The 24,508-nt window shown below is 50.3% G+C and overlaps 1 protein-coding gene across 1 annotated transcript; it reads left to right on the top strand.

Annotated features, from left to right (window-relative positions):
* Nucleotides 1–1,595: 1,595 nt before the first annotated feature.
* On the top strand, nucleotides 1,596–22,574 carry ADAMTS8 (ADAM metallopeptidase with thrombospondin type 1 motif 8). The gene is given in 11 exon segments (XM_030965039.1): nucleotides 1,596–1,800; nucleotides 1,803–2,074; nucleotides 2,077–2,199; nucleotides 9,632–9,871; nucleotides 10,769–10,901; nucleotides 11,746–11,913; nucleotides 12,918–13,216; nucleotides 15,685–15,868; nucleotides 16,217–16,389; nucleotides 16,676–16,851; nucleotides 18,900–22,574. Coding segments are annotated over 11 exon segments (2,706 nt in total). The 3' UTR covers nucleotides 19,633–22,574.
* The last annotated feature ends 1,934 nt before the right edge of the window (nucleotides 22,575–24,508 follow it).

Genomic DNA, 24,508 nt, shown 5'->3' with positions numbered 1-24,508 from the left:
CCCAGGGCAGCTGCTGTTTGAGCCAGGGCTCTGTGTTTACTAAAGGTAGGGATGTGGCTTTTAAGAGATAATAACAGAGAGGGGGATGTAAATACATCCTGGAGTAAAGGGAGAGCAGCCTTTAACCCCACTCCTCATTACTCAGCACAGGCCAGACTCTGGTTTCCCAGGAATCCTGAGGTGCCAAACGCTGCTTGGCTCTTTTGATTCTTTTTCAGATGAGGCAGAGGGGGGAAAAAAGCAAATGTGGAGGAGCTGATCCCTGGGCTGGCACACCCAGCAAGGCTGAAGGAGCACAGGATGATCCACCACCCCCAAACCGCTGCAAGGACGTCCCAGGATGTTCCAGTGCCGCACAAAGGGCTCTCCAGAGGCCAGGAATTTCATGAACTAATGGAGAAGGAGGGCTTAAGAGGAAAGAAGGAGTAATATATCCGTAGTGATTTCCCTTCCTCCGTGACAGCCGGTTGTTCCCTGTTTCTGAGTGGGTTCCCAGCCAGGGACAGAATGTTTCTGCCCATCTCCTGGTGCTTGCCACGCTGAGCACACAGCAGCTACCTGGATTTACAGCCTGAGACTTTTATATTGCTGCGGGGTTTTTCCTCGCTGCAAGCGAATCCGGTTGGGAATTCCAGCTCAGTCTGAAATGGGGTGAATGAAGGGTTTGTAAATGAAGTCACACAACACACACAGAGTGAAACAAACAAAGAGCAACAGGAGGAGCTGGCTGCATTGTATTATTCTCATAGGTATTTTCCACAAGTCTGATTTAGCCGGTTGTCTTATTCCAGCTGGAGGAAACCCCATGTGGATCCAGCTGTTGGTTCAGAGCATGGAAACTCCTTGTACGTGTGTCCTGTTGGAGTTTTCCCTGGGGCCCAAAGCCCTCTCTGTCCCTGGCTAAGGGAAGGACATGGGAACCTCCCGAGGCACCTTCTGAAACGAGATGCTCTCCAGCTGGCATGGGGCCGGTGCTTTCCAGCTGGGAGGGGATGCTGAGAATCAGCCCTCTGGAGTAAACCCTTCCGTGCTGGTGGAGGGGGAACTGTGCCAGCGCCTCCCCCGGGGGCTGCACCCCCAGAGCCTGGGCAGGATCAGACCCGTGCGGGCAGCGCTGGGGCTGAAGAAGGGGTTAATACTGGGAGAGCAACAGGCTGGAGTTGACACTTGCAGGCAGGCGGGGCTGCCGGCGCCTGATTGGCCTCAAATCGTATCCAAAAGTGGGTTGGGGTTGTTTTTTTTTTTTTTTTTTTCCCCTTTTTTTTTTTTTTTCCTTCTCTGCTTCTTCTTCTTTTTCTTTTTTTTTTTTTTTTTTTTTTTTTCTTTCCCTGGTTTGGGGGGATATTTTTGATTTTTTTATCCTTTTTTTTTTTTCGGTCGCGTTTTTTTTTTTTTCCTCTCTCTCTCTCTTTCACTTCTCCTCCTCCCCCAGGCTCCGGCTGGCAGGGGAGGGGAGTGGGGAGAACAGCGAGAGATCAAAAATAAACCTCTTATGTCAAAGCCGGGGGGAGAAAGTATAAATACAGCGGGCTCGGCGGCCGGCGCGGAGGCTGCGGGGGAAGAGCCCGGGGGGTGCGGGGCCGTGCCGTGCCGGGATGGGGCGGCGGGCGCTGCTGGCCGGCCGGGCCCCGCTCCACCTGCTGCTGCTGTGCCACGCCTGGGCGCTGCCGCCGCCGCCCCCGCGGGACACACAGCCCGTGCTGCCCGCCCGCCTGCCCGCGCCCCCGGGGCAGCTGGCCCTGCGCCTGGCCGCCTTCGGCCGCGCCGTGGTCCTGCGCCTCCGCCCCGACACCACGTTCCTGGCCCCCGCCTCCGCCTCCAGCGCCTGGGCGGCCGCCGCCCGCCAACGCCGCCGACGCCGCCGCGCCGCGGCTGCTTCTACGCGGGCGCCGTCGAGGGCAGCCCCGACGCGCCCGCCGTGCTCAGCAGCTGCGGCGGCGGCGGGCTGCGAGCCGCCTTCCTGCTGGACGGGGCGGCCTACGAGCTGCAGCCGCTGCGGCCGGCCGCGCCCGGGCCGCCCTGGGGCCGCCTGCACCGCCTGAGGCGCCGCGCGGCCCCGCCGGGAGCGCGCCCCGCCGGCCCGGGCCCGAGCCCGGGCCGCGCCGCAGGGCCCCGCGCTTCGTGTCGCAGGCCCGCTATGTGGAGACGCTGCTGGTGGCTGACGCGTCCATGGTGCGATTCTACGGCGAGGACGTGGAGGTAAGGGCTGGTGCCCGCCGTCCCCCTGCCCGCAGCCTTCTGTCCGCGCTTGTGCCGCTCCTGTCCCTCCACCCTCCCGTCCCGGCTGCCGCTCCGCCTCCTCCCAGCTGCGCTGCCTGTCTGTAGCCTTCATCCCTCCGTCCTCCCTACACACGCATCCCTTCATCCCGCTCTGCCCTGTCCCCATCCCCGCTGCCTCTCCTCCTCCTCCTCCAGCCCTTCTGCCTCCCCGTCCCCTCCTGTCCTGCCCGCTGCCGGGTCCCCCAGCCCCGGGACACCGGGGACAGCTTCGGCTGAGCGAGGAACCTCGGTCCCACCTTCCCTGGCTGTGTGGGGGCTGCCAATCCCCGGGGCAGAGCTGCGGTGCCGATCAGTGGGGCTCACTCAGTGTTTGGGAGCCTTTCCCAGCCCCATGAGCCTGGCTCTGCACACACCGGGCACTGATGTCCCTGCAGCCCGGTGCCTTTCCCAGCCCCATGAGCCTGGCTCTGCACACACCGGGCACTGATGTCCCTGCAGCCCCAAAGGTGTCCCCAAAGGTGCGGGACAGGGCGGGTCAGTGCCGTTCTGCTGCGAGGGAAGAGCCGCAGGAATGGCTTTAACTCCCTTCCGAGTGGAGCCGGGGCCGGTATTAAATGCAGCAGGGGCTGAGTAATGAACAATCCCGCTCCAGAGCCACCTGTTAGCGCTGAGCAGATGGATGAGCAGCCCTTTCCCTCTGCCACCAGCGACTCTCACTCTCCCCGAACACTCTCTGCAGAGAGCCTGCCCCGACCAGGCTTTTGGGGAGACCCCAGGAGCAGAGACCGAGGTGCCTCAGCCCTCCACACCATCTCCAGGTCTGTCCATGTTCATCCATTCAGGGCTGCCTCGTTCATCAGCGTTGGGTCATTTTTCAAAGCCAGCTCCCCACCCATGCCCTGCAGGGATGGATGGTTCAGCTCCAAATTCAGGTTTGCCCCATTGGAAATGCTCTGAGGTCTTTGCAAGGGATGATTGTGCATTGAAGTTGCTCCTTCTCGGGTTGTTTGGGCTGGGAGAAGAGTCCTTGAAGCTGCAGCTCAGCAGGGAGCGCTTGGGAAGCTGAAACCAGGGGCTGCACTTTGCATCCTGGCTTTGCCACTTCTACCGGCTTTATCCTTCCCCTAGGGGCTTCTCTGCTCCTAACAAAGCAGTGCTTTAATTCCAGCCCTGCTCAGGCCAGGCTGGACCTTGGCAAATGCTAAACCTTGGGGCTTCAGATGATTTCAGCTGCTCAGCATCACTCTGGTTTTGCCCTTTGCTTGGTTTTGCCGCCCAGCCAGGCTGGCAGGATCAGGTAGCAGAGGGTCAGTGAGTGACGAGTGATGCACTTGGAGGCACCCCGAGTGCTCACAGGGCTCAGAAAAGAGTTTGAAGTGGAGTAAGCTGAATTTTTAAGCAACAGACGTATAAATGGTGGTGGGAATTACTCTCCCCACAGTGTGAAGTAGGTCTCTGATTCCCCAAGAGGGCAGAAAAAATAATACAGGGAACCTTTTGCACCCAGCTGGGCACCTGATGGCTTGAAAGCAACACCCAAGGGTGTCTACATTGCTAGAAATAAAGTGATTTATTTGGACTGGGGGAAATCCTGATGATGGCCAGCTTGAGCTGGGGAAAAAGCAGCAGCCCCCTGGGTAAATCTGTGCAGGCAGCAGGAGGGGAAATGGCACCTACCCATGAGCAAGGGGCTGGAACTCGGGCACCCTGCCCTGGTTTGGCTGCCCCAGCCCTGGGCTGGGTGATGCTGCCTGCTTGGCTCCCATTTCACCATCATTTCCTCAGCCCCTAGAGCAACATCTTCACATCAGCTCTCAGGGAGGGGAAGGAAACCTTCAAAGATCTTGCTCTGGATGAATAGAGTAATAGCAAATTGAAATATTTGGGAGAAAACTTCCACCAGCTCTGGTGTAGCAGCTAAAAAAACAACAACCAAAGAACCACCTGCTGTGTTTCTGTGTCTTTTGTTCTCTGGAACAAGAATGCAGGGAGCAGCACAGCAATCTTGCTTCTGCCTAAATACCTTTCTTGTGGGGTGAAAAAAGCAGGGCAAGTGCTGGTGAGATCTAGGAGAGATGCCCAAGGAGTAGAATTGTTGAGTCAGAACAAACCATATTTATATAATGACTTTTCTTCCCGTAACCACACTTTAATTACCAAATATTTAGTAAAGGTCACCAGCATTGTTTGTATTCCCAGTTATTTTCTTGCATAAGTTGTAACAGCTCGAGCAGAAGAGTCACCCCAAGATGCACTCAAGCATCAAGAGTTATAATCAATGCCATGCTTGTGGTGGGAAAATGCTGTTCATGATTTATTTCCCATCAATTTCAGCTTTATAACTCAGCTGTTAACCTAATTTAGACAATAAGAGCTTATTCTACCTTCATCAGTGCTTTTATGTAAACCAGGAGGGAATGGTGAAGTGAGAGCAGAACTAGACCTGAAATTTGGGGTTTTAATCATTGTTTGGACTTGATGGTTGGGGTAATTGGGGGGGCATCAGCAGCAGTAAATCATGGAGGATGTGGCAGGGTTCAACCTGCAGGGACTGGGAAGAGCCCTCTGATGTAGGGATGTCCAGGCTGGACACTTCTGCATTTTTCTTGCAAAGTGCTTGAAAACAAAGGGAGTGTGAGCATCACTCACAGAGTGGAGTGGGGTTTTGAGCAGGGAAACTGAGGCAGGGCGCAGGGCTAACCCTGCCTGTGTGCAGGAGGGCTGAGCACCTGCAGCTGGGCTGCACTTGTGAGGCTGCTCTGCATGGCTGGGAACGTTTGCCAGGACACCTAAAGCACCAGGCAGCTCCAAAACCCAGCTGCAGCCTCCCCAGCCAGTTGGCAGCCAAAGGGGATTCCTGTGGTGGGATTTCTCCAGTCTCTCGGGTGCAGATGAGACACATTTCCAAGCTTTCCTCTGCAAGCACAATGGCTGTGATCCCCTTTGCCTCCTCCTCTCTGAGTGAGGAATCTGCCCTTCCTGACTCCCAGGGCTGGGAATCTGAGGACCACAGCAGAATCAGATCAGTTCTGGAAAAGCTGGGATTCCTTGCTGACTTGTGTGGTTTTTCCAGGCAGATTGATGAGGTTTTAGGAGTGCTCTTACAAACCCTTCCCTTTCAGACCGGACAGGAGTGCAGGGCATGGGGCATTGCCAGGGTCCTGCTGCCAGCTCTCCCCACACCCGCATGGATTGGGGGTAAATCCACAGCCAGGGCTCTCCCACATGGACTGGGGGTAAATCCAAAGCCAGGGCTCTTCCCACACCCTCATGGATTGGGGGTAAATCCACAGCCAGGGCTCTCCCCACACCCTCATGGATTGGGGGTAAATCCACAGCCAGGCGCTCTCCCACATGGACTGGGGGTAAATCCACAGCCAGGGCTCTCCCCGCTCCCTCATGGACTCAAGGTAAATCCAAAGCCACGGCTCTCCCCACTCCCTCATGGACTGGAGGTGAATCCAAATCCACCCTGGAGCCCCAGGTCCCCTCGTGTCTGGCTCTTAGCCTTGCTTTAGGGTATTTTGCAGTGTGAGTGGGTAAATTCACTTAATCCCTTGAGAAAAGAAGCCAGCTCCTCCTAAGCCCATCCCGAAGACAACTGGAGTGGGATTAAAGGGGATGCAGCTGATGCTGCCACCCAGCAGCTTTTCTTCTGAGATTTGTCCTCTGAGGGTGACCCAGAGGCTGCATCCTCTGTGGGGCAGGGGCTGGAGGAGCAGGCAGCCCCCCAAATTTCCTCTGGCTGGGGCACTCGCTTCACACCAGGATATTCAACAGCTGCTGCATTTCAGGGCTGCACAATGAAATGTGCTGGCTCCCACTGAAGCAGCTCCATGCTGGCTCCCAAAGTGGAGCACTCCTGCTCTGGGATGCTCTCAGGATGGGGTTTTACTCCATCTCTGCCTCTGTGGAGGTGAGGACAGTCTGGATGTGCCTCAGTTTCCCCTGCTTTGAACAGGGGTAATTGCTGCTTTTGTGGTACAGCCCCAAATATCCAGCAAAGAGGGGAAGAGACGGGGGGAAAATCATGTGGCAAACAGAGCAGGGATGGGCAGAGAGCTGGGCAGGCAGGAGGGCAGCCAGGCACAGCAGCGGGCTGGCAAGGAGTGCCCCTCTCCCCTGGCTTGCCCCCTTTTCCCTTGGGGGAAAATTCCCTTTTGTGAGGGAATTCTTGGCCCAGAGGAGGCTGCAGGGCAGCCAGCAGCCCCTGGGCACCCCAGCCAGGCAGGGAGCTCCCACATGGAGCCCTGGGGGAAAGGACAACCTGAGATGGTTTTACCAGCAGATTTTTAAAAGCTGGGCAGCCTTTCCATCCCTGGATTTGCTCCCTTCCGTCTGCCTGGGCTCCAGAATCTCAGCTTTTCTTTCTTCTGCAGAAGTGCTGGTTTTTAGGGAGAAAACAGCAAAAAAATCCAACCAACAGACAATCCTGCAGCCCCAGGCTGGGCTGAACACTGCTCCCCACACCTTGGGGGAGCCAGGTTGTGCTGGGCTGTTCTGTGGGTGCTCCCTGCTGTCCCTCTGTCCTGGGTGGGTCCAGCAGCATTAAATCATTCTGTGCATACCACAATAATAGTGTCTGTGTTAAGAGCAGTTTCACCCATCAAAATAATAATAATCATTAAAAATAAATGCCAGGCTTCAGCTTCTGAGTGGTTCCCATGAAAGGGAATGCAAGCAGAGACTTTGCAAGAGCCTGCATCAGAAAACTCAGTCCTTCAATGGGGGTAAATCAACCACTTCAGGTCCCCTTGCTCTGATTTGTAGTTTTTTTCTGTCCCTCTGTCTGTGCTGTTTGCTGCCGGAGGGCAGTGCCTGGCTCAGGGCAGAGCTCTCCCAGACACTGTGATGCTGTGGCAGGAGGATCTCAGAGCTACTGTGTGGCAGACCAAAGTCATCCCTCCTCATTTTCAGGGGGAATTGGATGTTGAGAGCAGAGGGAGCCCAGGATTGCAGCTGGGGCGAAGAGGGGTAAGAGGTTTGTGGGATTTCACCTGCACAGTGCCTTCAGTGGCAGTGAAGGGATGCTCCACAACCCTCTCTGGTTCACGCTGGTGTCCTCTCCCCCAGAGCAGTAAGAGGCTGATTTTCCAGCTGTGTTTAGCAGACATCCTGCCAGATCTCCCAGGATGCTGATTGGAAATGGCAGGGAAGCTCCTTGTGCCTGCAGGGCTGCAGTGCCTGGTAAGAAGGCACAAACCAGTGTGTTTGCAGCCCTGGGCTCTTCAAACCCAGCCCAAAACACTGCCCAGTGTGTTTGCAGCCCTGGACTCCTCAAACCCAGCCCAAAAACACTGCCCAGTGTGTTTGCAGCCCTGGACTCCTCAAACCCAGCCCAAAAACACTGCCCAGTGTGTTTGCAGCCCTGGGCTCCTCAAACCCAGCCCAAAACTCTGTCCAGTGTGTTTGCAGCCTTGGACTCCTCAAACCCAGCCCAAAACACTGCCCTGCACCTGATCCCAATCCCCACATCCTCAGCCTGGGTGCTGGGAAGGAAGCCCTGGAGAAGACAGCGTTCTCTCCTGAGTGGATGGTCGAGCCAGAGCTGGTTTGCAAAGGCAGAGGGAGGATGGGACCAGCAGTTCAGCCCTTCCCCAGCCTGTTTTTGGCCAAAAGCACTCAGCTGGCCTCTCCTGAGCCCTGAAGATCCATAATTTGCTTTTGGCCATGGCTTCAAGCCCTTGGCTAAGCCAAGGCAGTGCAGGTGGATTGCTGCTCTCCCCAGAGCAGTCAGGGTCCATCTGAAACCCAACCCATTCCTGCATGGGCCAGGGATGGGTATAAATAGACACCAGATGGTGGAACAAGTGGATTTGACCTTTTAATCTTCACTAAATAGCTGTTTGTTGGGTTTGCTTTCCATCTTCCCTTTCCAGACACAGGGAAGGTGGACAGATGTTTTCCAAGTCCCTCTGTTCCTGCTGCTGAAAGAGGTTTTTGGCTGGATGTAGCCCTGAGGATGTGAGGGCTGGTGTCCTGGGGGATTTGTGGTATGAACTGAGATCTCCCAGGTCAAATCTACTGCTATGGACAGAAACCTCTAATGGGTTAGAAAAGGACACAGATTTAGTCCCTTGGAAATGATGGATGATCCCAGGATGAGCAGCTCCAACACAGAGCATCCTTCTAGATCTTCAAGGGCCTAACCTAATTTTAAGAAGGCTTTGTGATATTTTTAGCAAAGTTCCCAATGGACTTACCCCACAGGGTGAACAATTCCCCCAAGTCTCGTGGAGCAGCCCCTTGTGGGGATGTCTCCTCAATTTCTTGCCTCTGCAGTGACTTCTCTGTGACATGAGTTGCATGGATGTGAGTCATGGCGTGGAGATCTGGCCAGTCTAAATAAACCAGTCTATTCCCTGTTCCCAGCAGCCTTGCTGGGGCCTGCCCTTGGATAATGAGCTGGGGAGGACTTGGGATATGTCTTGTTGAAACAAAACATCTGTTTACGTGGAGCTGCCAGTGGCGGGATAAAATGTGGCAGAATAATTTAAAATAGCCACAAGTGCCCTGGGCAAGTGGCTCTTGGTGCAGCAAATATGCTGTATCTTACTCAATATCTCCCTCATTTGCTAAGAAAACAGCATTTTGTGTCTGAGAAAATGGCATTGTCCTGGCAGTACCATGATGGATGAGCACACAGAGTCAGCTTTGCTGAGGAAATGCATTTTGGGTGAAACTTGGCTATCAGAGAGGGCTCCTGCCGAGTCCTTCCACTTTAATTAGGCTCTGAATTGAGACTGCAGGGTGTAATTTGTCTGGGGAGGAGAGAAGCCACTTTCTCTTTCCCAATACCATGTTGTGTAATAGCTGCATTTTTTACTCCTGACTCGGGGCTGTGAGTGGTGCCAAGCAGAGGAGGAATTTTGATGCTCTGATAAGATGTTTACATCAGCCTCAACATCGCTGGCGCTTTTGACATATTATGTAATCCCTGGTCATCACCAGGCAGGAGATGCTGCTGGGCAAAGTCTTGGCTGTCAAAGTGTTTTAGTCCCAGTTTGTTGCTGGGTTCAAACCCTGTGAGCAGCACAGGCAGAAGTGTTACTGGGTGGTTTTGCTCCAGCAAGGTGTGTGTGAGTTGGTCCCTGCCCTGGGGCAGCGAGGGCAGGGTTAATGCTTTGGGAGTATGCAGAGAACTCTCCAGAATGCTGAGGTTTTCCTCAAGGAATTTCTTCCGGAGGGATTTAGGTGCAAAGGGTTCATGGGAGAAGAGATGCATCGTTAGGAGGAGGGGATGCAGGGCTTGTCCACCAACACAAGGTGTAAAGCATCATATACGGGAAAGGCAGCACTGAGTCCATCAGCCCCTCCATAAATGAGGCTGATTCTTTCTTTTCAAACAAAAACAATTGCCCTGTAGCAGAGTTTTTACCCAGGCTCTGCCTGCCCATCTCTTCCCCCACAGAACCACATCCTGACCCTGATGTCCATGGCAGCTCACATCTACAAGCATCCCAGCCTGAGGAACTCCATCAGCCTGGTGGTGGTGAAGGTGCTGGTGGTGGAGGAGGCAGCAGCAGGGCCCGAGGTGTCTGACAATGGTGGGCTCACCCTGCGCAACTTCTGCAGCTGGCAGCAAAGGTTCAACCCCCCGAGCGACCGGCACCCGGAGCATTACGACACTGCCATCCTCCTCACCAGACAGGTCAGCAGCCCAGGGTGCTGCAGAAGGGCTCAAGGCATCCCTGGACGGGGGAGAAGGGGGTTGATCGTGGAGGTGGGTGCTCCACAGTGCAAAGAATGCAGCAGAGCAGTTGGGGTGGTGCCATTTGGGGTGCACACCTGTTGCAGGACGAGCTGAGTTGTACTGAACATTCATTCAGCTGTGGATAAGGAATCCAGCCCAGCTCCATAAACCAGCCTCTGGGCTGACTGACAGAGGTTTCACTCAATAACAACTCTCCTAAAATACAAGCATTTGACTGGTTCAGAGTGTAGGAGTGTGGAGATTAGACCAAAGGCTGTTTAGAGCCGGGAGCTTTGAATTGCCTATAAGAGCAAGCCCAAACAATAAATCAGGCTGTTGTTTGGCTGATGACCAGCTGAGGTCTGTCCTGTGTTCCATATCACAGACCTGTGACCGTGTTCGCAGGGGTCCCAGGATGAGGGAAGAGATGAGGATCTGACTCCATGTTTCAGAAGGCTTGATTGATTATTTTATGATATATATTATATTAAAACTATACTAAAAGAATAGAAGAAAGGATTTCATCAGAAAGCTAGCTGAGAATAAAAAAAGAAGGAATGATAACAAAGGCTTGTGGCTTGGACAGAGTCCGAGCCAGCTGACTGTGATTGGCCATTAATTAGAAACAACTAACATGGGCAATCACAGATGCACCTGTTGCATTCCACAGCAGCAGATAATCATTGTTTACATTTTGTTCCTGAGGCCTCTCAGCTTCTCAGGAGAAAAAATCCTAAAGAAAAGATTTTTCATAAAAGATGTCTGGGACACAGACCAGCAGTGGGTTCCTCACAGAGATGTTGAACATGGGGCTCCCTTCCCCTGCTGACCTCTCCCCCTGCCTGGCACTAACAGGATTTCTGTGGCCACCAAAGCTGTGACACGCTGGGCGTGGCGGACATCGGCACCATGTGCGACCGCAACAAGAGCTGCTCCGTGATCGAGGACGAGGGCCTGCAGGCAGCCTACACCCTGGCTCATGAACTGGGTAACACTGGGTCCCTTCCCAAGGGAGGTCTGCTTCTTCCTGTCCTGCTGCTGGGAGGGGTCGTGGCACAGCCCAGCACCAGCATCTCCTGGCTGGAGATCACCCACTGAGCCTTGGGGGCCTTCTGGCACTGACAAAAGGTGGTTTGCACCAGCAGAAATGCTAGGAAGTGCCAAAATTGATGCAAATTGGTGCATTTGCACCAGTTCAGGAAGCATTTCTTCACTAGAAGGGTTGTTGAGCATTGCAAGGGGCTGCCCAGGGAGGTGGTGGAGTCCCCATCCCTGGAGTTGTTCAAGAAATGCTTGGACCTGGCACTCAGTGCTCTGGGCTGAGTGACAAGGTGGGGATCAGTCACAGGTTGGACTTGAGGATCCTGGAGTTTTTTTCCAACCCCAGTGATTGTATGATTTACCTGTTGTGATGAGCTCAGGCATGAGATCAAGCACGTCTCTGCCTTGGTTTGCCATTCCTGCACTGACTAATTTTTGCCCAGAGAAGCTGTGGCTGCCCCATCCCTGGGAACATTCAAAGTCAGGTTGGACGAGGCATGGAGCAGCCTGGTCTAGTGGAAGGTGTCCCTGTAAATGACGGGATGAAATGAGCTGAGCCTTAATTCCTTCCATCCCAAACCATTCTGAGTTTCTAAAAATTTGGGCTGCTTTGCCCTGCACACCTGTACCACTGAGATAGACCAAGCAGGTTTTTATTCCTTCTGATTTATGGAAGCAAATAGCTTTGGCAGACGCGGGAGCTGCTTGATACCTTACAGATGGTCCCCCACACCATCTGCTGGGGAGCAGGGGCTGGGGAGCTCAGCCGTGCCATGCCCTCTGCTCCGCAGGCCACGTGCTCAGCATGCCCCACGACGACTCCAAGAACTGCGAGCGGCTCTTCGGGCCCCTGGGCGAGCACCACGTGATGGCCCCGCTCTTCATCCACCTGAACAAGAGCCAGCCCTGGTCCCCGTGCAGTGCCATGTACCTCACTGAGTTCCTGGATGGGGGGCATGGTAAGGCTCCAGTCCGTTGTGTTTGTGGGGTTCTCAGATGAAGGAAGGAATGATGAATCTCACTCCATGTTCTTAGAAGGCTAATTTATTATTTTATGATACTGTATTATATTAAAGAATAAATATTAAAGAATTTCTACACCATACAGGGGTAGCTTCTGGCACTATACTATACTTCTACGCTATACTGAAGAATACAGAAAGGATACTTACAGAAGGCTAAAAGATAATAATGAAAAGATAATAATGAAATAATAATATTATTATTAATAATAATAATAATACAGGGGTAGCTTCTGGCATTATACTATACTTCTACGCTATACTAAAGAATATAGAAAGAATACTTACAGAAGGCTAAAAGATATTAATGAAAACTTGTGACTCTTTCCAGAGTCCCAACACAGCTTGGTTGTAATTGGCCAAAGAGTGAAAACATTCACAGCAGGAACTAATGAAACAATCACCTGTGGGTAAACAATCTCCAAACCACATTCCAAAACAGCAAAACACAGGAGAAGCAAATGAGATGATATTGTTTTCCTTTTTCTCTGAGGCTTCTCAGCTTCCCAGGAGAAGAATCCTGGGCAAAGGGATTTTTCCAGAAAATATGACTGTGACGCTAGTCAGCTACAGCATCTCTCCAAACAGCCTTTTCTTGGCTCAGGTTCTTTCAATAACAACTCTCCTGAAATACAAGTATTTGACTAGTTCAGAGGCTAGGGGGTGTAGAGATTAGACCAATGGCTGTTTAAAACTGGGAGCTTTGAATTGCCTAAAAGAGCAAGCCCCAGATAATAAACCCGGCTGTTTGGCTGATGAGCAGCCAAGGTGTGCCCTATGTTATGTCTCAGACACGTGAACATCACAGACCTGGGGGGGCGTGGGGTGAAGGGGGAGTCAAACCACGCCATGGACAGAGGTGTGGGGTGCCCTGCTTGGTGCAGTCAGTGGCACCAAGCCCTGGGAGCTCCATCTCCAGCCTAACTCTGAGCCTTGCCCAGGTGACTGCCTGCTGGATGCCCCGGCCGAGCCCGTGTCCCTGCCTGCCGAGCTGCCTGGCCAGAGAGCCCTGTACAGCCTGGACCAGCAATGCCAGCAGATCTTTGGCAAGGACTTCCAGCACTGCCCCAACACCACGGAGGAGGACATTTGTGCGCAGCTGTGGTGCAGGACGGGCAGTGGGGAGCCCCTGTGCCACACCAAGAACGGCAGCTTGCCGTGGGCTGATGGAACCCCCTGCAAAGCCGAGGGGCTGTGCTGGGATGGGCGCTGTGTGCAGCAGGATGCCGTGAAACCCCAGGTACGGGGACACCGGGGAATGGTGGTGTCCAGGTGCACTCCAGGCACCCACCAAATCCTCCCTCTCACTCCCCTCCACAGCTGGACAGGGAAGGTTCGTGAGTTGAGATAAAGACTGTGAGAAATTACTCACCAATCACCATCACAGGCAAAACAGGCTCAAGTTAGAGATCTGAATTGAATTTATTAGTAGCAAAATGATCACAATGAGAAGTAAAATAAGACCTTTAGACTTTTCTCCCTTAATTCCCAGTTCTTCCTTCTCTCTCCAGTGGTGCAGGGAGGCAGGGAATGGGGGTTGTGGTCAGCTCATCCACAGGGGTTGTTCTTGCTGCTGCTCAGGGAGAGGAGTCAGAGTCCTTCCCCTGCTCCAGCATGGGGTCCCTCCCATGGGAGACAATTTTCCATTAATTTATCCAGGAGTCCTTCCCATGGACACATTCTCCACAAACTGCTGCAACGTGGGTCACTCTTCCACAGGGTCAATCCTTCAGGACACAGAAGGAGCAGTCCTTCCTGCTCCACTCTGGGTCTTCCACAGGCTCCCAAGTCCTTCCAGCATAGGTTCCTCTCTCCACAGGTCCTGCACCAGCTCAGGTTTCCCACAGGGTCACAGCCTCTTTCAGGCATCCCCCTGCTCAGGCCTGGGTTCCTCCATGGGCTGAGTTGGATCTCTGCACCCCCATGCCCTCCATGAGCTGCAGGGGCAAAACTGCCTCACCGTGGTCTTCCTCACAGAATTTTGGGGGAAACTCAGCTCCAGTACCTGGAGGAATCCTTGCCTTTCCTCCTGCACAGCTCTGGGTGTCTGCAGAGCTGTTCCTCTTACATTCTCACTCCTCTCTTCTCTGCCTAATTACATTTGCCTAATAACATTATTTTCTTCTTCTTAAATACATTATCCCCAAGGTCAACACCACATCTGCTGGGCTCAGCCTTGGCCAGTGGTGGGTCCATCCTGGAGATGGCATTGGCTCTGCTGGACACGAGGGGAGCTTCTGGCAGCTGCTCACAGAAGCCACCCCTGTATCCCCCTCCACAAACTCCATACAGCTGGGCTGGGGCTTGACCCTTTGGGATTTCCAAATCTCTGACCCCACCCCTGCTGTCTCTTTGACTGGTTTAGGATTGAGCTGATTTATTTCTGGATGTCTCTCCTTCGTTAGTATTTATTACTGGCGAGTCCAGCTCATGGACAAAAGTCTGCTACTGAGCCATGGGCTGGTCTGAACCAAAACAAGCAGTGTGGATCTGCAATTAAATCATGCCTTTTTGCCCTGCTGGGGAAATTAGCAGCAGTTTCAGAGTCAGTCAGCAAAGAACTCAAAGCCCAGCTTAACTTGAAGCATGTGAACAGACCAGTGGAAGTCAGTACTGACTTTGTGTGATGTACGTGCCAAAGCGCTTTTCTGGATCGGGGCTGGGGGAGATTTTAGCATTGCTCCAGCCCTGAGCTCACCCTGGGAGGGAGCAGCTGGGCATGGACAGGCTCAGGGCTGGGCTCACAGCTTCTTCTGTATTGGAATAATACCAGTATAGCCAGACAGGATGTGCTTGGGCTTGTCTGGCTCTTGCTGCTTGACCAAAAGGCAGCACTGTGGTGTTTCACCCCACAGACACTTTTGGCTGGCTGGTGTGTGGTGTTTCACCCCCCAGACACTTTTGGCTGGCTGGGTGTGTGGTGTTTCACCCCACAGACACTTTTGGCCGGCTGGGTGTGTGGTGTTTCACCCCACAGACACTTTGGGCCGGCTGGTGTGTGGTGTTTCACCCCACAGACACTTTGGGCTGGCTGGTGTGTGGTGTTTCACCCCACAGACACTTTGGGCTGGCTGGGTGTGTGGTGTTTCACCCCACAGACACTTTTGGCTGGCTGGTGTGTGGTGTTTCACCCCACAGACACTTTTGGCTGGTTGGGTGCTGCAGCTGGGCCCGTGGGGACAAGTCCAGGCCTGCAGGAGCTCTGGTGGTGCTGGGATGGAGCTTCCCCCATGGAGGGGCCGCTCCTCAGGTTTCCCTCTACTGGAGAAGCTTTAAGGCGATGGTGAAGAAAAAGGAGTCGGTTCTGATGGAGGGTTTGGATCCAGAGCTTCATTCTGGCCCACAGGCCTCTGAATGCAGCACCAGCTCCAACAGAACTCCCTGAGCCCGTGGCTGCTGCTCCTTTGAACCCCGGGGAGAGGGGCAGGGAAGGGGTCGGGAGCCACCAACCAGGTACAGGAGAGGAGGGACAAAGGGACAAAGGACACCTGGATGGCCCAATGCCCCCCGGGGGTAGAGGCATCCTTTGGATCTGCCAATCACTCAGTGCCCTTCTGGAATGCCAGGACTGACAGACAGTGCTGGGAGGGGTCAGGGTGGGGGAAAGGAGACGTGGCTGACTCACCTGGGGATGAAATCTTCCGGGAGAAACCCGAGGTACCTGAGGCAAACCATGGCATCTCACCACAACACTGGTGCCTCTTGCAGGCGGCGCTGGACGGCGGCTGGGGCCCCTGGAGCGCATGGGGCGCGTGCTCGAGGAGCTGCGGGGGAGGGATCCAGTTCTCCCACCGCCACTGCGACAGCCCCCGGCCCCGGCACGGCGGCAGCTACTGCCAGGGCCAGCGAGCCAAGTACCAGTCCTGCCACACCCAGGAGTGCCCGCCCGATGGTAAGGATGGCCATGCCCCAGTGCTCCCACCCCTGCTGCTCCAGAGTGCCTTACAGGGATTGCTCTGCTCTCCCTTGGATATTCATATCTGGGGGAGCAACAGCTTCCTGCTGGGGGCTGTGACCTTCTGTGAATGATGGAAGGAGTGTGGGATCCCTCCTTCCTGACATTCCTCCTTCCTGACATTCCTCCTCTGCTTTCCTCCTTCGTGACATTCCTCCTCTGCTTACACCCTCACTGCGTGCTCTCCCTATCCTTAGCTCACTCCCACATCTCTGTGATGGCCAGGGACAGGAGTTCCTGCCAGCTTCCCATGGATTTTGGGCCATGTTTCACCTTTCCTTTCAGGGAAAAGCTTTCGGGAGCAGCAGTGTGAGAAGTACAACAGCTACAACTTCACTGACCTGGAAGGGAATCACTTGGAGTGGGTTCCTAAGTACGCCGGAGTGTCCCCCCGAGACAGATGCAAACTCTTCTGCCGAGCCCGAGGGAGGAGCGAATTCAAAGTCTTTGAGGCCAAAGTAAGATTCCTGGAGATGGGAATCTCCAAAGTAAGATTCTTGGAGATGGGAATCTCCAAAGATAGATTCCTGGTGATGGGAATCTGCAAAGATTCCTGGTGATGAGAATCACCAAAGTAAGATTGCGTGAGATGGGAATCTCCAGAGATGGATTCCTGGAGACTGGAATCTCCAAAGACTCCTGGTTATGGGAATCTCCAAAGATAGATTCCTGGAGATGGGAATCACTCCTGTTCCCCATGTTGGAGCTCATGCCCTGGTTCCTCCTCTGCATCCCATTTTCCAGGTGATCGATGGGACGCTGTGTGGCCCAGAGACCCTCTCCATCTGTGTCCACGGGCAGTGCATCAAGGCTGGCTGTGACCACGTCATTGGCTCCTCCAAGAAGCTGGACAAGTGTGGGGTGTGCGGTGGCAATGGCTCCACGTGCAGGAAAATATCCGGCTCGCTCAACAGATCCAGGTGAGGCACCAGGAAGAGGGTTCTGCAGGGATGGGCTGTGGGAGAAACACTAGCATCCTCTCTCATTCCCCTTTTTCTATCACTAAACTTATAGGCTAGGAATATATTAGGATCCAAGCCAGCATCCTCAGCTGGTTGGCATTGCAAGAGCCTGGGCTCCTCCCCGGACTCCGGGACTTAAGCTCAGTTTATTTTGGGGCAGAATTATTCAAGACAAGTAGAGCTTATTTCCTAAAATAATACCTGATGTGATGAGCTCAGTACACCACTGCAAATAAATCTGCTGCCCCAACGAGTTTACAAAACACATTTCACACCAGTGCACTGAGTTGGACACATATTCAAGGGCTGATTGTGATATAAATGTTCAATAACCTTTTCCTGGGCTTGGGGTGAATTTGAATCCTGGGACAAGGACACTGGGGCAGTCACTTCCCTCACCCAACAGATTTGGGAATTCTGCTTTGCCAGAGAGCAGAATTTAAGGGTTTTGTTGGAAAACCATAACAAAAGCCCAACCGTCCAGTTCCATGCAGCGAGGTGACTCACACAGTCAAATTAGATTTCCTAAATGGTTTCCTTCCAGGGAACAGCTGAAACGGGGCTTCCACTCTCCTGTGAGTTGTTTGTGGTTGACTAAATGGAGATTAGCACAGGAGCTACAGCCAAGAAGAGATCCCATTAAGATCAGGGTGAGGGAGGCCAGGGTGACGGAGAGCAGAGTTTGACTCAAAGGCTTTTTTCCAAAATACTCTGAACCTAATTACTGACCGCAGCATCCACCATGGGGATCCGTGGAAAATGATCCTGTGCTGGCCCCACAGTGTGAGTCACAGTGCTGAGGGCTCAATGAAACCTTCCACGTGCTGTCCTGGGAGCCGTGGTGCTCCGGGGATGGGCTTTGGCTGGCTCTGCAGGAAAATGTTTCCCTGGCATGGGAATGTCCTCTGTATCCTTCAGTGGGATTGCTTCTGCACTGTAGTGGTGGCTGCAAAACCCTTCAAAAAGTGAACTGAGAGTGCAGAAACTCCCTCCTATTGTGTTGTTCTACATCTATATCTGTATCTGTACCTACATCTATATTATCTCTGTCAATAGGTGATGTCACCCTTCAGCATCACCAGTGACAGGCTTTCAGTCCCAAACACTTCACCATTTCCAAATATAGGGAGCAAGGAGAATTTCCCATCTAGGCTGGTAATCACAGAGCTGTCCATTTGATTGCATCACTCATTTTCATACATAGTTCAGAGAAACCTTCCAGCTGAGCTCCCATCTAGAACATCTGCAATATTTCTAACTCTTGAGTGCTCGGGGTTACACAGGGATGGCTTCAGCTTCAGGATCCTGAGTGTTGGGGAAGATGAAACAGGAAAGCCATACAAATATGATAGTCTGGCAAAAGATTTTGAGAATATAGAAACTATAAGTGAGATTGAAATGAAAGCAAGCTTTGAGATACCTCAGTTACTGAACAACTGGAAAACAATGGTGTGGCTGGCTGAAGGTGATCCCCTTTTGATGGAACAACACCCTCTGCTTGCAGACAGCTCCAAGGGTCAGAGCAGACCCTACAGCTTGGCAGAGGGGGCCCAAAGAGGAGTTTTTAGGGTTTAAAATGTAACACAGGATGGTAATGTAATGATTCTTATAGGCTGTATGTAAATGCTATAGGATTTGTATCTTGTACTAGATTGGTTAGTGAAAATTAGAATATTCAACACAGAAGAAGATGTATTGTAACGAGAACCTCGCTCTCTTACCCTTTTTACACTCTTACCTTTTTTACTCCCTTATGCTCTTACCCTCTCATCCTCTCTCCCCCTCTCTTCTCTCAGTCCTGCTCTGAGCTGTGGCTGGCAGCGGCCCTGCACCCAGGCCCTTTGCAATAAACCCCAAATTCCAAGCTCTGGCTTCAGAGATCTCTCGTCTCCATCCATCCCCACCCTCCTACCTCCCACAACGCTCCTACACCTGAGTTCTGTTCCTTACATGAATGTGCTTTTAGTAAATCTTGCAGAATAACCGTGTCCCTTTGCCCCGTGCAGGTACGGCTACAATGACATTGTCACCATCCCCGCCGGAGCCACCAACATCGACATCAAACAGCGCAGCCACCGCGGGCTCCGGCACGACGGGAATTACCTGGCCCTGAAGACCCTTGAGGGCAAGTACCTGCTCAATGGAGACTTTGCCATCTCAGCCATGGAGCAGGACATCCTCATTAAGGGCACCATCCTGAAGTACAGCGGCTCCATGACCACTCTGGAGAGGCTGCAGAGCTTCCGACAGCTCCCAGAGCCCCTGACCGTGCAGCTGCTGACCATTGCCAGCGAGATCTTCCCACCTAAAGTCAAATACACCTTCTTCATCCCCAAGGACGTCCCTTTCAGCAAGCAGAAGGGCAAAGAGAAGAAGTCAGTCAACGTCATCCGACCGATGCTGACCTCTCAGTGGGTGCTGGGGGACTGGTCCGAGTGCTCCAAGACGTGTGGCTCCGGCTGGCAGCGGCGGACGGTGGACTGCCGGGATGTGGAGGGTCAAACCTCCTCTGCCTGCAACAGATCCCTCAAGCCTGAGGACATCAAGCCCTGTGGAGACGTGCCCTGTCCTCTCTGGCGCCTGGGTCCCTGGTCCCCCTGCTCCCAGACGTGCGGCGAGGGTGTGCGGACGCGCAGCGCCTCCTGCATCGACTACGCCGGGAAAATCACCGCCCCCGAGAAATGCAGCTCACCGGGACCGCCCCCGGCCACCGCCGCCTGCCTGCTGCGGCAGTGCTGAGCCACGGCGGGCTGCAGGAGCCCAGGGTGCCACACAGCACTGGGGCAGGACAGCCAGGGTGCCATGGGCTCCTCCACACTGGGGCAGGACAACTAGGGTGCCACACAGCACTGGAGCAGGACAGCCAGGGTGCCCCGGGCTCCACCACACTGGGGCAGGACAGCAAAGGGGCCACGGGCTCCTCCACACTGGGGCAGGACAGCCAGGGTGTCACGGGCTCCTCCACACTGGGGCAGGACAGCCAGGGTGCCCCGGGCTCCACCACACTGGGGCAGGACAGCCAGGGTGCCATGGGCTCGCTCTCCAGTGCTTCATCCCCACCACATCGATGTCTACCTCAGTGGAGAGAATAACAGCAGCAAAACAGGGAGGAATCACTTCTTTTCCTTTCTTTCTTTCTTTTCTTTTCCTTTCTTTCTTCCTTTTCTTTCTGGCTGGCTGCTCGCAGGCAAGTTGTAACTTAAAGGGAAAAATAAGCAGGTCTGTAGGGTGTTTCCAAAGAGCTGGATGTGGTTGCAAATTGCTTTTGTAAGGTTTGCTGGGGTTTGGCACTGGAGAAAATGGGGAGCCTGGTTTTGCTGTCACCCCATCCCAGCTGCAGGTCAAGGAGGTCCAGGGTGGATGTCTTTGCTGATAAAACTGGGATCTCTTCACAAAAGGCATGGAATGGGTTGCCGTCCCCTCCCTGCAGCAGTGTGGGTGTCCTGGAGCATGAGGAGTGTTTTATCAGCTGTGGGTTTCACTTGGGAGATAAATTGCTTGTGTGAATGGGAGAAGGAGTAAGCTGAGAGCCAGATCCTAGCATGAATCAGGCAGGAGGACAGGTGAGAGGTGGTTTCTGCTGGATTTATAATCTACAAGGTGACAAACCTCTGTCTCCAAATACCCCCAGCATCTCTGGTTATTCCTAGAGCTGTTACCCCACACCTCTGTTTCCCCAGCTATAAAACCAGGGCTTAATTACACCTGATCTGTCTTACAGGGCCACTGTTAGGATTAATTAATTCTTAATTCTGCAGTGCTCTGACTTTGAAATGCCTATTGTGATGCCCTCTGGAGCAGGCACTCTGGTGTGCCAGCGTTTCCTTTCCCACCCTTGTCCTTCAGTCCCCTGTGGGCTCATTTTTTCAGCTCTGCTGTAATTTTGGAGATAATTCACTAGCCTGGTTTGCAGCAGGGATGAGCCCAGGATCTGTAGATGGTGCCAGAGGTGACCAGTGCTGCTCTTCACCTCTGCTTTCCTGGGATATCTGAGAATGCTCAGATCTGGTGCCAGCTCCAGCCTTGCTTGAGCAGTTCTCGGTGCAGAGCCAAGCCTGGCAAGGCTGGAGCTGCTCTTTCCCAGTGGGAAGCAGCCCCAGCCCTCTCCCCAGCCCAGCTGCTGCCTGGCCCCAGCACAGATGGCTGTTCAGACCCTGAACTTTGCCCTTTCCACAGCAATCACTGGCCATGTGCTGGCAGCAGCCTGTGCCTGGGGAGCAGGGATGGAACTTGGAAAGATTTTGCTATTGCTGGATGAGCAATTCAGTATCTCCAGGCTCCTCTCATACCCTGCCTTGGCTTCCTTTTTGGCAGCAAAATGTTGAATTTCCAGTGGGATCTGCCTTTTTCTCATAGGAAGGGGAGGAGGGCTGGAATTTTTGATGTGTCAGATTCCCCATTCACATTTATGGAGCAAATCCTTTTCCTTGTCCCTTTTGCCTGAGCGAGCCAAGCTCGTGTGAGACCCTTTCCAGGCTGTCCAGACAGGTTTGGAATGGGATGGTGGGATGAGCTCTGAAGACAGAAACCTCACTATTCACCTCAAAACATGAAATATTCCTGTTTTATCTTCCATACATCATGATTTCTATCAAAACCACAGGAGCTACAGCCCAGGACTGAGGGTTTGAGTGCTTGATTCCTTTGGTTTTTTTAGGAAAGGAAGAAAAACCTGAAGGCCAGCTGCAGAGTTTGGATGCAGAGCTGTTTGTGCTGTGGTACAGACCTACCTTTGGGCAGTGTTCTACATCTGCTAATTAATCTCCAGGAATTTAAGTTCTAACAAATAGCTGGATGCTAAAGTCATGTAGCCTTGCAGGGTTATTTTCTTTTTTTCCCCTCTGAGTCTGCAAGGGTTTTAAACTCAAAGCCAGCATGTGTTTCCTCTCCAGTGTCAGCACCAGCATTTAGGATGGGTCAGGAACATCAATCTGAGGCAGTGCCAAGGAAAATGTCTGTATTTATCACCCAGGATAATGTGTGCATGCCAAGGGGCTTTTCCAGGTTTTTATAATCACTGCGTGGCTGCTTCACTGGATGTAAAAATTCCTTGTTTAGGGCAAATCCTGCTGCTTTTCCAGCGAGGGGGAAGGTGGGGATCCCCCAGGAGGGGGGACCAGAGGCAGTGATGCTCTGCTGAGGTGTGGGTGATGCTAAGTGGAATTCCTGCCCCAGGTTTCTGTAAAAACAAGTAGCCTTTACTCTGATTTAAGTCAAAGAGGTTTTATATATTAGGCTATATATATATATATATATATATATATGTTTCCCTTCAGTGAAGGATTGTAGCAATGTACTGAGCCTCTTGTGTTAGGTATTTATTACAAATTTCTGTTTGGTTTTGTACAGTAGCTGTCTGGAAAGGAGAAAAAAAAAGAAGAAGGAAAAAAGAGATTTAAAAGACTGTGTTTTAACATGCTGCTCCCACATCCCCTCTCTGGAAGCTGCAGGGAGCTCAGAGAAGGGATGTCTTTGCTCATTGTTTATCCACTCTGGTATCTGACTGGTGTTTCCCTCCTCCCTGGTGTACCCACCAAGCTGTGTAAGCATAACAAACCCAACCAAAATTAAGCTTTGGAATTCATTTTAAGGAGAGGGGGGAAAATACAATTTTCTGATTTTTATCCTATTGTCTGTATTTGTTTTAAATTTTGAAAACAGTCTGTTTGTGGCTCTGCCTTTACCCCTCAATAAAGGACTTCCTGCCTTTTATCTCTTTGCATTTGTCTTTATTTGCACTTTTCTCAGGACTGTTATTATCTCCATCCCAGAGAGATTTTAAATCTTTCTTTTCCACATCTTATTGATAATAAATGGTTCATTCAGTTTTAAGATGCTGAACCAAAATATTACATGAGAGAATAGACAAAACCCATGGAGCCAGATTTATTCTGCAGAAATTTGGAAGCAATTCTGTTTTGCAGATGCCTTATGAGCACCTACGTCTTTTCTATAGATATACAGTATATCTTTCTGTATATACTACATAATATATTATTATATATAATATAATATAATATAATATAATATAATATAATATAATATAATATAATATAATATAATATAATATAATATAATATAATATAATATAATATAATATAATATAATATAATATAATATAATATAATATAATATTAGATTATATATTATACTATACTATATTTTACATAGTATACTATATTATACTATAGTATAGAAAATATACAATATTATATCATATAGTATAGATAATATACTATATATTACTATGATAATACAAAGCCATATAATATGAACCATATATAATATATATAATATATATAAACCGTTATAGAACCATATAATATATTGTGTATATGATATATATACATAATATATATTATATATGCATAATATACATATTAGACACATAGTATCACAGAACTCTATTATGTATCTGTATATACATCATCTATTAGATATATACATGTTATATATCTACATAGAATTCTGTTATATATATTAATATATTCTATCTATATATTCGACATAGAATCCTATTAACCCATTATATTTATTATATTATATATATATGTCATATGTTACATTATACATTATGTCACATATATTATATATACATCTATACATAATATATACATACATACTATAATCGAATTTTATAACTATTGCAATATGTAATAGATAATTATAATTAATAATTCTATTCTAGATAATATATATTTATATACATGATGGGTAGATATTATATATACATAATATATATTGTATACACACAATATAGACATAATACAGACACAATATATCTATACATAGATAAAGAATATAAATCTGTTCCTGTATGTAGATAATTCTGCTCTTTACTAGGACAGACAGCCTGAACAGGACTTAACCAGAGGGGATTCTGACTCCACTTAACTGTGGGATAACCACAGGCAGTGGAATTTGCTGCTCTCTGGATGTGTAGCTCTCTGAAACACTGCAGGGCTACATTTGGTTTATGCTAATGGGAATTTTGGAGCCACCTCATTGGAATAAGGCTGGACTCATTGCAGGGGAATCTTGGATACCTGCCAGCTGTCCTGGGTGAAAGCCCACCCTGATGTCTGCTTTATTTATATTATATTAATTATATTATATTATATTATATTATATTATATTATATTATATTATATTATATTATATTATATTATATTATATTATATTATATTATATTATATTATATTATATTATATTATATTATATTATATTATATTATTATCGTATAGTATATTATAGTATATTTATATTATATTATTATATCATTTATATTTTATATTTATATTATATTCACAATTACTATTATTTCTATTATAACCATTATATTATACCATTATTATAATATGCAATACATATACATTACACATTATTACAATATATTATACATTATATAATATACATTCTAATATATTATACATCATATAATATATATTATATATAATTTTACATTGTTAAAATATACAATATATATACAAAATTTTACATACATATATACATATATATACATATACATTTATATATATTTATTTATATTTATATATTTTTTTATATATATATATATATATATATATATATATATATAATTTATTATTCTAACATT

This window comes from Camarhynchus parvulus, chromosome 24 (assembly GCF_901933205.1).
Source record: "Camarhynchus parvulus chromosome 24, STF_HiC, whole genome shotgun sequence".
In the NCBI taxonomy this organism is placed as follows: domain Eukaryota; kingdom Metazoa; phylum Chordata; class Aves; order Passeriformes; family Thraupidae; genus Camarhynchus; species Camarhynchus parvulus.
The sequence above is the reverse complement of the archived record's forward strand: the minus strand, read 5'-3'. Positions and strand labels throughout refer to the sequence as shown.